The 13,947-nt window shown below is 38.4% G+C and overlaps 1 protein-coding gene across 2 annotated transcripts; it reads left to right on the top strand.

The window, feature by feature from the left end:
• The first annotated feature begins 4,267 nt into the window (after nucleotides 1-4,267).
• LOC141840074 (RING-H2 finger protein ATL46-like) lies at nucleotides 4,268-5,800 on the top strand. 2 transcript variants are annotated; one of them, XM_074727965.1, is made up of 2 exons: nucleotides 4,268-4,351; nucleotides 4,488-5,800. In XM_074727965.1, the coding sequence occupies exon 2, from the start codon at nucleotides 4,598-4,600 to the stop codon at nucleotides 5,756-5,758; it is 1,161 nt and encodes a 386-aa protein (XP_074584066.1). In that variant the 5' UTR covers nucleotides 4,268-4,351; nucleotides 4,488-4,597; the 3' UTR covers nucleotides 5,759-5,800. The 2 variants fall into 2 exon arrangements, with proteins under 2 accessions (XP_074584066.1, XP_074584067.1); XM_074727966.1 differs by lacking the exon at nucleotides 4,268-4,351 and adding an exon at nucleotides 4,394-4,403.
• The last annotated feature ends 8,147 nt before the right edge of the window (nucleotides 5,801-13,947 follow it).

Raw genomic sequence — 13,947 nt, 5'->3', positions numbered from 1 at the left:
TACTTTAAAATTTGTTTTGAAAATGCATGGTAATGAACATGTCAAATCACAATGACACCTCATATGCTTGTCCTTATGTAGAAATGCTAGCATTGGTTCTTGTTAAGATGAAGATATTGATACTTGTAGTTGATATCCTGGAACTAGTCTTTTCTTATCTTCATAAGTAGGAAGTGAGCTAGTATTTTTTGAATGAATTGAGACTTGCCTTGGTTTTAGGATCTCTCACACACTTATACCTAATCTAAAAGGTTGATACATCTCTGAAATTAGTTATGATTCATGAAACTTAATTAGTACTAGTGTTTCTATAATGATCTTCCATTGCATTGTGGTTACTGGACCAACTCAAGTCATGTAAGCTCTTTTGAAAAAATATTACATCTTGAAAAAAAATGATGAAAATAATAAAAGGATGAAAAAAAACAGTTTCAAGAGTGGAAACTTTTCATTTACTCCTTTGAGACTAAAAACGGTTACTGGGGAAATAAATGATTTGATTCCCTTGATCTTAAGGTAATCCTTTAAGACTTTATGCAATGGAAGATATGAACCAAGTTTAGGACAGTGTCTAAAGCCGGAACACTTAGGAACTCGATAACATGACGACTTGACTCGAAGTAAGGATCTTGATACCAATTAGACTAAGGTCACTTTTGCACCGAGCACGGAGAACTACTTTTAGGCCATGTTTTGATGATTTTGAGTATCGTGCTCAACATTACTTTTGTTTGATAAGATTAGACTGATGTACTTGAGATATTTACATTGCTTGAATCATTTATCTGAATCTAGATGCTAGGTTTTTACTTGAGGACAAGCAAAGGTTTAAGTTTGGGAGTGTGATGTACGTAGGGCCACTAGCTGGGTATAAGTCTCAACTGACGGAATTGAGAGCTTTCAGGTGATTAGAGCGAGGAGCGGGGCGACTTTGACATCTGAGCGACTAGAGAAGACTATAAGATGATTAGAAACAACATGATCCAACAATCCAAAGGGGGCAATCAAGATGGGAATTCATCCATGCTCCAAGCGCCCGAAAGGAGTCCAAGCAAATTGAAATATAATCGACAGAGATAAAGTTTGCAGCCACATCAATAAGATCGAAGAGACTAGAAGGGTTCTAGTTGATCGAAATAATGTTAGGTCAACGTTTAACCTAGGCTCTATAAAAGGAGGTTTAATGCAATGCTTTGGAGATACACAATTAATTGCTCTCTACCGTCAATTCATTGTGATTCTGCTTCCTTGTGCCGACATGCTGAACATATGCTTCTCAAAGATTAATAGTAACTCAAATTTCTAAAATTTTTATTTTTAGGTTGTCATATTTTTTTATTGTGCTCGAATTTTTTTTATTTTTTTTAAAGGGTTTCTCTATTTCCAAAAACTTTTAGGAAAGGAGAAGTTTTAACAAGAATCAATATTTTATTTTAATCTTACTAAACTAGATCTTAAGTAGCATTTTTTTTTAATCTTACAAAACTAGATCTTAAGTAGCATTCTTTCAATCTTGCAAAATTAGATCTTATAACTTCTTTGTATTGCCATATTATACATCAAGTTAATTTTGTTGTGTATACCTTTTATGCTTGGTTAGTTTATAATTTATTTTCGTTGCATACTTTATTTTTTTGTTTAGGACTTTACTATCACCTCATAAAATTATTAAATGTTATTCACCCCCTCCCTCTCTAGCATAGATTAGATCCTACATTTTGGATGCCCAAGCCCACAACTCCTCTTCATGCCATCTTTCATGCTTTTACCTTTGAAGTCTACTTCCAATGGTAATCATCCTTGTTGTCTCGATGCTCCTCATCCTCTATCCCTCAATCTCCCAATCTCAACCAACCTCAAACCATCGAGTTATCTACGTAGTCGTTTCAAGTCAATGCTTTGAAGTTACACCAACACCACCTCAGTGCGCCTCATCCCGTGATCCTCAAATGCCTCATATCAACCTTCGCTGATCTTTTTAGACCTTCAAGCCATAGAGCGTGACACCTTAGCCACACAAAACTATGAGCTCTCCATGTGTGTTCCTCCAAGTCCTTGCATACTCAAACACTCACATCAAATGCATAATGCTATACCTAACTCAAACCCTTTGATCTAATACCAAAACCTAAGGTAACACGTGGTACGATTTCATTGATAAAGTCAACTAAGGTTACTATTGCAATATAGAGGCATGATGAATTCAAGTCAGTAGTTAACTAGAGGCATAGATCACTTGATTGATTTAGTGCTAGAAAACAAATAAAGACCGAAAGAATGGATAATTTGTTCATCTATAAATATGAGGCAAAGAAGCACCTAGAACAAAACTGAAAGTTCTTACTCTCTCAATCTCTCACTCAGTTTCCTTTGCTTTAATTGCTTTTTGTTTTTGTAAGTCTTCTTGTGCTCAAATTCTATCTAGCAAGAGAAGAGTGCAAGTGATTTCTTCACTTCTAAAAGATTTTTAAAAAGGAAAAAGATAATAGATTACAAGAAGTGACTCACGAATAAATCATAAGCTACAGAGTACGAACTAGGAATCCAATCAAATTGCTCTTTATCTTATTATTTTTGCATTTTTTTTTCTTCCATGCACTAATAATAAGACGAATGAGCAATCGAAAGTAATTAGCTTCCCCTCTAATCTCATTGACAGTTCAACATTTTCACACATTCAAAAGGAATTCGGTTAACATGGTCAATGTGGTCCACGTGAGGTTAACCTAGTTTCCAGAATACCAACAGAAATTGTTCCGAGTGTATTATCAACGATTAACAATTCTGTGGAATAGGTATTAGTAACTCAAATTTGTTACCAAACATAAGAATACCTATTTTTTAGAATACCTGGGGAATGAGAATGTAATAGGTATTCTAGCGAACCAAACTTATCATTGTCCTTGAAAAATACATGAGCATGGTTATTACTCTTTATCTCGATTTTGTGTGATTAAAATTGTCTTATAATATTAAATTTGACCTATACCAGCATATAATAGAAAAATGCGTACCCAACATAAAAGAATGATAGTATACTTGTCATACATACGTGGTGTTAATGGTGGAATAGGGTGGTATGATAAAGCATCTTAGACTTTTCTAAGAAGAGCTCACATGGGCTTAAAAATTATTATGATATAAAGAGTTATATTACCTAAGACATGCGCCAATTACATTCTATATGAAATAGTTTAACACTATCCCTCCCTTTGCGGTCAAGGTAAAAGATAAGTCAATTTGGATCACTAATGTTAGTTTCATTAGATCCATAATTAGGAAAAGTAATATACATTAAATCATGTATATATCAATTTTAATTGCCTCTGTGATCGTGCTCAATGAGATTGAGCTTGATCTGTGTTTAGTCTTCAATTAAAATTATCATCTCTCCAGTCAACTTTAGTTCAACAAATTAGTTAGTTTAAGCCACATATCCAATAATATTGTAAAAACATTGATATAAATTGAATAAAAAAACATTTTTCACTAATATTAATCGTTCTTCTATAATAGAGACAATATAAACAATTGTCTACTAGTTATGCAAACAAGTTTCTTATTTTTTTTAATTTTCATTTCAAAACATTTTGATAAAATGATTTTCTTATTTTTGAGAAACATCAAGCATCTTTAATGTAACAAGTAAAAAAATTATATTTTCATGGTAAAAAGTAGTTTTCATTATAAAAATAGTGTACAAAATTGAGAAAAATATATATTTTAATTTGTTTTTCATTTTCTTAACCTTCGCAAAACAAAAGTTGAAAAATAAAAGAATTTTTAAAAAATCATGATCCAAACGTATTCCCGGTTCTATCCAAATTAGTTGGAAAAGAAAAAAAAATGAAAAGTTCTCTCTTCTTCTTTCTCCTCTTCCCAAATATTATCCAGTGATATAAGTATGAATGCAGTGATTACCATTCCAAGTCCAGAGTTTAAAAGTTGAAACATTGGGATTGTTGTCAGTCATGATACCTCCATCTCTGTACCATAAGTCTACTGCTTCAAAAGCTGTGCATCCAACCCTGCAGAAACCAATATTTTGCAGTTCCACAGAACAATTTGGGGGTTTGGGAACGCCAACTTGTTCTTTTCTAAAAACTCAAGTGCAGCAGTAATTTAATCTCCTGATTCCGAAGTAGAGGCCAGAGATCAGCTCTCTAATGGCAAAGATTTTTTTTTTTTTCCTTCTTCAGGTTCCCTTGAAGTAACAAAGATTTTCTCTCTCTCTCTAGTAGGTAAATGCTCTTTTTTAGGGGTATCTGATTTATCTCCTTTCCTCTAACTGTGGAATCGACGATGATGAGAGTTTGACGTGAACGTTGTCACATTTTGCATCAATCTAGAGGTGCAAATGGCAGTCTTGCTCGTATTTAGCTTTCATGTTATGATTTTAGCATGTAATTCTTCTTTAGCTAACTGCAACACTTTTTATAAGATTTTGAATGTAGAAAACTTTGTTTAATTTTGTTTTCTCATTATAGGAAAGTCTCTTCCCCATGGCTGCAGAAATGTCGCATGCAAGAAAGAGCTGAATTTCTAAGCATCCTTGTCCTTGAAATGCTTTGTGGTCGGATCGAAATCAAAGAAGGAGATGGTTGATTCACTCTGCAAATCCCTTAGAGCTCCTTGGCTCCTCTCTCCACCCCGCCACCAATCTTCCCATTTAGCATCTTTTCTAAAGGATTCAATCCCAATCTCACAATCACAAACCTCGCCCACCCCAACTCCAGCTCCGCCAGGCAGTAGGATTAGCCCTGCAGTCCTCTTCATCATAGTCATTCTTGCAGTGGTCTTCTTCATCTCCGGCCTCCTCCACCTCCTGGTTCGATTTCTCATCAAAAAGCACCCATTTTCCAGCTCCCCTGACCTTGCTCGGCGGAGTTCTGACGAATTCCAAGGGCCTGACGCCATCCAGCGTCAACTCCAGCAGCTGTTCCACCTCCATGACTCGGGCCTCGACCAGGTTCTCATCGACGCGCTGCCCGTCTTCCTCTACAAGGAGATCGTCGGTTCCAAGGAGATAGTCGGTTCCAAGGAACCGTTCGATTGTGCTGTTTGCCTTTGCGAGTTTGTCGAAGAAGACAAGCTCAGGCTTTTGCCCAACTGTGGCCATGCTTTCCACATCAACTGCATTGATACATGGCTTCTTTCCAACTCCACCTGCCCGCTGTGCCGGGGGGCGCTCTTTGTCCCCAGCTTTTCGACTGAGTATCCTTTGCTCGATTTTGAGGATCTAAGGGAAGAGGGCGGGTTCTCGAGGGATCTAGGGGTAGAAGGCCATGACACGGTCTTGGAAAAGAGGGTGTTCTCAGTTAGGCTTGGCAAGTTCAAGAACTCGTGCGCCAATGCAAATGGAGCTGCAAGGGATGAGGACAGTGGGGCTCCTTCTGGTGCTGTGAGAATGGAGGAAGGAGAGACAAGTAGTAACAATTTAGATGCAAGGAGATGCTTCTCAATGGGCTACTATCAGTATGTGGTTGCTGATTCCGATCTCCATGTAACACTCGATAGTATTAGAATCAAGAATGGTGATCTGAGGGTGGCCAGGGGAAGAGGAGCGAACCAACAGCATTCTACCAGCACTGATGCAATGGAGGGAAAGAGATTAGGCATTGGGAGCAAAGGTGAGAGTTTCTCTGTGTCCAAGATCTGGCAGTGGTCAAAGAAGAATGGAAAATTCCCAGTGTCTTCAGGAAATACTTCTCCTATCGGTGACTTGGCATGGATTAGCAGAAATGCTGCAGAAAAATGAATGTGAGACGACTCTAATGTCATTAATGTTACTCTTCTTTTATGATTGCTAATTCCATTTTAGAAATTACATTTCTCTTTCCCTCTCCTTTAATTTCGTTAAATCATTCTGAAGCTAGTGTTTCATCTCATCTATTTCTTCCTTACTTTCTATTTCTGACTGTTGAAAGAAGATGATCTTTTATTATTTTTCAATTTTGTAGTGACGGAATATCTTTGAATTATGATTTATGGAACGCATTAGAATTCTAGATGCCCTGAGTTTTCCTAACATCCAAGTACAGTCATATTCATCCAAGTAGTTCGTTTTAAAAACTTTATGTAAAATATAAACAAGACTCCAAACAAAAAAAAAAGAAAGAAAGAAAGATTAGCATATTGATTTGTCATGGTCTTTTGGGTTAGATTTGTAGTATTTGCGACTTATTCTGTACTTGTATTTTAAATCAGCTGAAATATGCAATGCTACTGTGCCTGTTTTTCCTATGGAGTAAGATGATTAGGAAGGCATCCAAAAGCTTCACTGTGACTGTGCATTCTTGTGACCATAGCACTTGATTTAAAAAGGCAGCATGTGATTGCAAGCTCTTGGCTTGAAGCACTTGTCCTGTCTGACATAAGCTGCCAATTCTTGCATGGTCCAACAACTTAATATTTTGAATCTAACAAAGAACTCAATTAACCAGAGTCTAATATTATAAAATGTGGCGAAAGCCAGATTTGTTGGGAGTGGAATGATTAAACCAGCTTTTATATCATGGCGTTGTTTTAAATTCAGGTACATTAAGTATGATGAAAACAGCTTGGTAAAAGAATTATAAAATGAAAACGAGGAAAGTGTGAAGGTAAAAGGAGGACAAATGGATTTATTTGGTAATGACAACTTGTGGGACTCACTTGCACTAGAAGATGAGGCAATGACGACAGACAGCCAATCACTTGCTGATACTTGTTTGCAGAAGTCTAAATGATACATTGAAAGATTTCTGTTTAAATTAGGTTTTGCAAGTCTTTTTGTTGGATGGAAAGTCTGTTTCACTCATTACTTTCAGATTCCAAAGATATAATGGACCACTTGCTTCACAGCATTATCTTTCCACTATATGCCCATTGTTTCAGCCAACAAATCAAAGAGATAGAGGATCAGAAGTATGACGAAGCCAAATTGGTGGAGCACTTGCAAACTCTACAAAGTTTCAGTAGACGATTGGAACTCTACTTTTCTTCATCTTTCCAGATTCTTAAGTGGCCTTTGTTCTCTTGCGTGTAAATTTCTCAGAACTCTCTTGCCTTGGTCTTTCCTTCCTTTTGTTAAAGTTACTGCTTTTAAGCAGCTTTCCTTTTTATCTTTTATGGCCCGCTTTACTCAACTTGTGGAATCTGCCGCTTTAATTCCTGTGATCTTAAGAATAAAGAACAGTGATCATAATCAATGAAATTTGTCACAGTTTGGTCAAATTTATTGCAGGACTTCCAAAATGTTCTCCAAAGTTTTAAGTTTGAATTACTTATGAACAGAATAAATAAGTAATTAATTTTGTGAGCGAACCAAGAAGATGAGTGTCATTCACTGTAATGGAAACAAGGTAACAGGTAAGAGGAATGAGATAAATCTCGGTATTGGTGAAGCCTTTGTGAACTAAAGGTGAAGATGGTTAATGCAAGTTCAACTGTTTTTTCTCGTCCTTTCCACGTTAAAATAGCTGTTCCATAATGTTGAAGGAAAAATTTTACTGGTATCTTTGTGTAAACAAAGATATTGTCCTTAATAATTATCTTTTCTTCAGTAAAAAATGAAATCCGTCATACGATCAGTCCTATACGGTCGGTTTCATGACTATCTGTGAAGAGATAAATCGAAAAATTACAATTGATAAGAGAGTTGATTAAATTAATCCAATTTGAGATTCTGATTATGGCAACAAGAGATCAAAATATAGCATATCTTAAATGAGAAATAGTATGGTCCCGTGAATGAGATTGAAAACTCCTCGCAATATGACAGCAAGAGGGACGCAATAAAAGACATGTTCTTATAGTGTGCAGATTAGCCAAATTAATTGAGTTGGGATTCCAGGATTGCATAAACAAGAATGATCTCGTTTTCTGTTGTCGTTTATCTTATTTTATTTTACTTTTATAGGACATCCTAGCCTAGCTATACTCCATTAGAAGAACGACAAGTTGATGCGGCATTGTAATTTCAAGATGTCCTTGTTGATGTTTTTCAAAGCCGATAAATTTAATATAGCAAACAAGAGATAACTAAGTTGCTAATTGGAGATAAAAATAAATATTAAAAATATTATTTCATTATCAAGAATACAATAAAGAGTAACATCTAAAAGACATTGTCTTCCCTATGATCTTTACTGACCAAAACTCCATAATCTTCTCAAATTCCTTGCACGTTAGTTCGCTACACTCTAGTCCTTGTCCTTATTCTTGGTAACTCTTGATGTTTGGACTCATGAAAGGTTTCTATATGATTCTTCCGCGTGAAAGCATCTGTGAATTTAGTACAAGAAACACGACTACCTCTAAATGCTAACATCTTGATTTCCCACCAACTAATGGCTTGGCCTTTGAAGTAAAATTCATGAAATTCACCATATCTTGCTCTCTATTGTCGAGGTGGCAAAAAGGTCCCATATCCTTGAACCAATTTTTTGGCTTCCCATGGGTCTATGTCAATAGAAAGGGGCAAAAACCATCCTTTTCTCAATTTGGCATATGCATCAAGATCCTAGCTCGCCTTACATTCAATTCTTCTATTAACGAGTTTGTTTGTCTAGGAGTCTAGTGTTCCAGAGGTGTTTGAATGTGATGGTACCTACAAAGGGAAAGGGAAGGGGGTGAATAGATAACAACCTTTTTAAATTGACTTTTCTATACAACACAAACTCAAACACTGGATAAATTGCAAGTGACGTGTGTGATCAATCAAAAGGATAATATAAAATGAAAATAATAAATGAATCATCATAATGCTAACAAGATCATCTAACATAACAAGATCATCTAACATGGTTCGAGGATGTAGAATTAATACTTTCGGGACATAGTTGAGTTGGTTATAATAGAACAGATTTATTGAAGTGGGCAAGGATCGAATCTTAGCAAAGCCGAAGCAATGCCCTTCTCCGTCGTGGCCAACTGCAGCTTCTCGATTTACCTCCTCATAGATGGTTGTGGGACCGCTAGGATGGCGAATTCCACCTTTTGCTGAAGAATGGATGTAGGATTAATTGATTGGACCATACAATCGGCAAGAGAGGGAATGAATTGTTAGTACAATCAACCTTTAGGATTTCAATATTTGACAATATATTTGTGTATGATTAAGGCTCGATGTTTGATAAAAGAAAAGTCCAAGCAGATCAAGGAACCTCGATGTTTGGCAAAGGAAAAGACCAAGAAAATCGAGAAGACTCCATGTTGGGCAAAGAAAAGTCTAGGCAGGTCGAGGAAACCTGATACTTAGCAAAGAAAAATTCTAGAAGAGTGAACCCTAGGTAGTAAGTCTAGTAGGTCAGATAGTTGACCTACAGGATTAGGCTTGTATTTTTGCTTATATTTTGCATGTTGTTTTATAGGAACTTAGATCAAGAAGTAAAACTAAGAGTAGACAAATGCAACTAGACAATGTTGGACCAAGTCTGTATTAGGATCGTCCCGGTGCATTGTGCGTGTTTACACGTTTTACAAACATGTGCAGCAGAAATAAACTAATAATTAAATCTGATTATTACAACATACACATGAAAATACAGGATACAATAGATACAAGACATGATTGGAATTTAAAATTTTTTAGAATAATAATTATTCTACGCGTACTTGATAGTGTTAAAATTAGCCCTAAGTGTCAATTCGGATTGAGCTGGACTCGAGTTGGACTCGAGTTGGACTCAAGTCAGCTCAGATTGTGTGAGACTCGAGTTGGACTCAAGTCACACAAGCCAAATTCGAATTTGACTAAAAAGTTATCATGCATGAGATGCATGATAATTAAAAAGCTGCATTATCTTCCTTAAAAGAAGAGAAAGATTGTCATGCATGAGATGCATGATCTTTCATTAAAAGAGGAGAAAGATCTTTTGCATGAGATGCATTGGAATTAATAAAATATTAATTTCAGAATTAATATTATATTAATTTTCCCCTTCATCCATTATATCTCATGGTGGGCTATAAAAGAGGGTGAGAGGCTCTTGATGAAGGGGTTGTTGGACACTCTTGCTCTTCCTCTTCTTCTCTTCTTCTTCTTGGCCGAACCTCCTCTTGTGGCTAGCACCACAGTTTGGTTCTTCTCCATCTCAGTGTTCGTGTGGATACCGTGGAGGCGCGAACACTCTGATCGTGCTGAGATCCGGCGACCTTGAAGGCAAAGAGTTGCTGTCGGGATTGCGAAGGGCACGCATCGAAGGTAACCTCGATTCTAGTAGGTAGAATCGTCAAACGAGTTTGTTTTTCGCATGGATCTTCTGGAGGGATCCTGTTTTCGCTGCGTTATATGCGGTTTAATCAGTTTTTCACACATATAGATCCCTACAGATAGATGACGATGAGTAGGATTGACATCAATCGAGTGACCCTTGTCAAAGTTTCGCTCTACTAGTGATCCACACCAAACCCTTGTCTGGACAACTTTTAAAGTTACGAGTTGTATCACCATCTTCGGTACTAGTCGACAATTGACAATGGTCGATACAAGAGAAAAACTTAATTCCATAAAACACGCAATAATGTTTATCGAGACCATTTTTCGGAGCTTTCTAATTATCAGTGACAATCGTATTCCCAGTGTAGTTTTCGATGATCAACCTTTGACGCAAATGATTGAAAATCCTTTTCGATGACAATGGAATAATTCTTCGGAAGCTTCACAAGCTTCCAGTTGCTAACCTTGACAATGACACACGACTTTCTCTAGTGGCTAGAATCAATTTTCGACAACAGAAAAAACTCCGGTGGTCAATGACAACAATCAACACATATCCCTACAATAACCTGATGGCAAACACTGACAACAACTCTGATAGCAACCCTTCACTAGTGGCCAGGACATCCCTTCACAAGGGCTGTGGCAGCTAGACACTGAGGTCCGGCAGCTTCATAAGCCGCTGACCATGGAAGCAAGCTCCGGCAAAGGGGTGGCACTCATCTTTTCCGGGGAGAAGCTAAAAGGAAAATTGATGGTTGTTGGGAAAAACAAAATGCCACGGTAGCTCCAATCGGTGGAAGAGTGGACACCAACCACTGACATCCACATCTCCGATTAAGGATCCGACGCTACTCTTCTCTCTTGCGGGCGGCAGGGGTAGAAGACGGCGGTGGTGGCGACTCTGGCATTCCTCTTCTCCCACACAGGTGATAGGAACAGAGGACAGCGGCGGAAGCTAGGGCATTGCTCTTCTCCACGCGGCCGAGCTTGGGTTTCCTCCTTCTTCTCCCACGTGGCCAGGTAAACACGACGACAGCTCCGACTGCTCTCGCAGACGAAGAAGAATAGGGGTGCGAGAGAGATCCATCTGGCAAGCTAGGGTTTTGCTATCCCTTTCGTGGTTGGCCACCTGAGCTTAAATCGCATCTCACGCGATTTATGCCATCGGGCGGAGGAGAAGAGCTACGTGCGCGATTGAGCGAAGAAGAAGAACTACGCGTGATTGGGTGGAGGAGAAGAGTTACATGTGCGATCAGGCGGAGAATAAGAACTGCGTGCGATCGGGTGGGGAAGAAGAGAAGCCAAACCAAGTTTATTTGAGTTTTCTTGTTACTGTAGTGAACCTGATTGAACCAATACTGTAGCAAACCGGGTTTAATTTATTCAAAACTAAATCGCTTGATTCAATAACCAATCGATCTTCGATTTGACCCAAACTAGTTTTATTCATTTCGTCTTTACAAGACAAAACTCATCATTACTTTTGATCTACCAAAATCTCTTCTATTATGAACCAAACTAAGTTAGTTCAATTTGGTTCAAAACTGAATCATTTGGTTTAATAATCAAACCACCTCTGATTTGAACTAAACCAATTTTATTTATTTCATCTTCATAAGATGAAGTCCATTATTTTACCTTTATGCAGTCCAATAAGACTTTATTTTTCTCGATCTAAGAATCTAATTCTCAAACTCATTTTAAGTCCTTCAGAGAATATGTAGTGTGATAATCCAATAGGTTACCGATTATGTTAGACGTCCGTAACTAACCATTAATTGCGGAATGATCATGATTGACACTTAGTAGTACATCATGATCTCCAATTGATAAGAAAACTAATGTTTGATTCTAGAATAATTTCTAAACCTTTCAGCTATAATGAAACGTACTTCATTCCTTTCATCATCTTATATCCGCTTGGTTCAGGACATTATCTATATGTGTCAGTCCCCACTAGGCTGACTACGTCACACCTAGCCCAAGCTTGCTTTCTTGTCTAGTGGATTCAAGTTACTTGTACATGTGTCCAAGAGTATCATACTCTTGATATGTAATGCTTTAGCCAAAGACTTTTAGTAACTATCCTAACAAGCGGTCGTAGGGTATACGTCTCTTTTTACAAAGAGCGGTGAATCCTCTGTGGACTATTCAAACATCTTCAGGCACTTTGAATTATACCCAATCTATTATATTTGAAAGGTGTCATAAGGCAATCACCTTATGATTATACTATTTATTGGATAAATAACAATTCACTATTTGAATACATATTTTCTTTGTTTGATTGGATCTTAAACTTGTTGGTGCAAGATGCACTAAGATCTTGCCTAGAGTTTCGATGTTTGACAATACACATAAGTCTGGTCAGTTTGCCCAAGGGTTGACCCAAACAGGATCTGATGTTTGGATGTGTGGAAGTGAGTGAAGTCTAGTCAGACGACTAGCGAGAAGACCTAGTCGGTTAGACTAGGTAGTGGAAGTCCTAATCTGGAAGATTGGGCAAGGGAAGTCTTGGTGAGTGAAGCTGGGCAAGGAAAAGTCCTAGTTGTAGGCTAGACAAAGGAAAGTCCTGGTTTGGAGGATCAGGCGGAAGTCTTAGCAGAGTCGAAGCACTAGGTGAAGTCTGGGCTAGTCTAGGTGACCGAGTTGCAGCAGAAGTCTGGGCTGGTCTGGGTAACCAAGTCGCATTAGAAGTCTGGGTGTCTGGGTGATCGAGTCGCAGCAGAAGTCTGGGTTGGTTAGAGAGAACCGAACCGCAGCACAAATCCTAAGGGCTGAGGACAGAGCCGAGCAAAAGTCCAACAAGTCTGGAGGACTTGGTTGGCATAAATTCTCCTGAGTGGAGTGGGTAAGGGCGCGTTCCCGGAGTGGAACAGGAGGCGTCAGACTAACCCAGGATTTCGATAGAAATTTGAAGTTATACCCACTAGGTAAGGTTTAGGATTGTTTGTATATTTGCATGTTTGTCTTGTAGGAACTAGGAGATGGAAGCAAGATGGAGAAAACATAAATGAAGCAAACAAAGCAAAGCCAAACCAACCAGTCCAGAGGATCCAGCCGACTGGAATTGAAATCTAGTCGACTGAAATGGCTAGTCGACTGAACCTGTAAACTTCAGTCGACTGGAAAGTGGATAAATGAGCAGGATGAAGTTTTATCTGCCACACAAGCTGGAGTCGACCCAGATTGGCATCTGAGTCGACTCAAGAGCAGTATAAAAGGAGGTGAACGTGTAGAACCATCTTCATTCAAGTCATTAACCTCCCTGCTCAACTTGTGGTGTTTCTGAACATGAACGGGGCTAGAATCTTGCGACCGGGGAAGATCCAGGAGGAGTGCGCGGTGCTCAGGATTTTCAGAACGGCGTCAAGTATTTTGGTTTAATTTCTTACTAGTCCTTATTTATTTCTATTATTGTTTGTTTATACGGACTGTAAGACGGGTTGCTCCGCCTCCGAACGACGTTCGGAAAGGAGACCATTAGTGGACGGGCGCCTCCCGAATTAGACCTTGGACATACTAACCCTGGGGGGTTAAGAACCAAGTAAATCCCGCGTGTCCTCTTTATTTGCTTCTAATTCCGCTGCTTAGTATTCTGATAGAAATCGAACGAATGAATTCAAAAAGCGACGACGCGCTATTCACCCCCCCTCTAGCGCGTACACGATCCTACAATTGGTATCAGAGCCGGTGCGCTTCTGATTGGACTAACCGCCAAGGGAGCAAGACGGCAAAGATGG

The sequence above is a fragment of the Curcuma longa genome, chromosome 11 (assembly GCF_044706935.1).
Source record: "Curcuma longa cultivar G26 ecotype Majalengka, Jawa Barat chromosome 11, ITB_CL_G26_1.1, whole genome shotgun sequence".
NCBI lineage: Eukaryota > Viridiplantae > Streptophyta > Magnoliopsida > Zingiberales > Zingiberaceae > Curcuma > Curcuma longa.
Note: the sequence above shows the minus strand (reverse complement) of the source record. Positions and strands in the feature narration are given on the sequence as shown.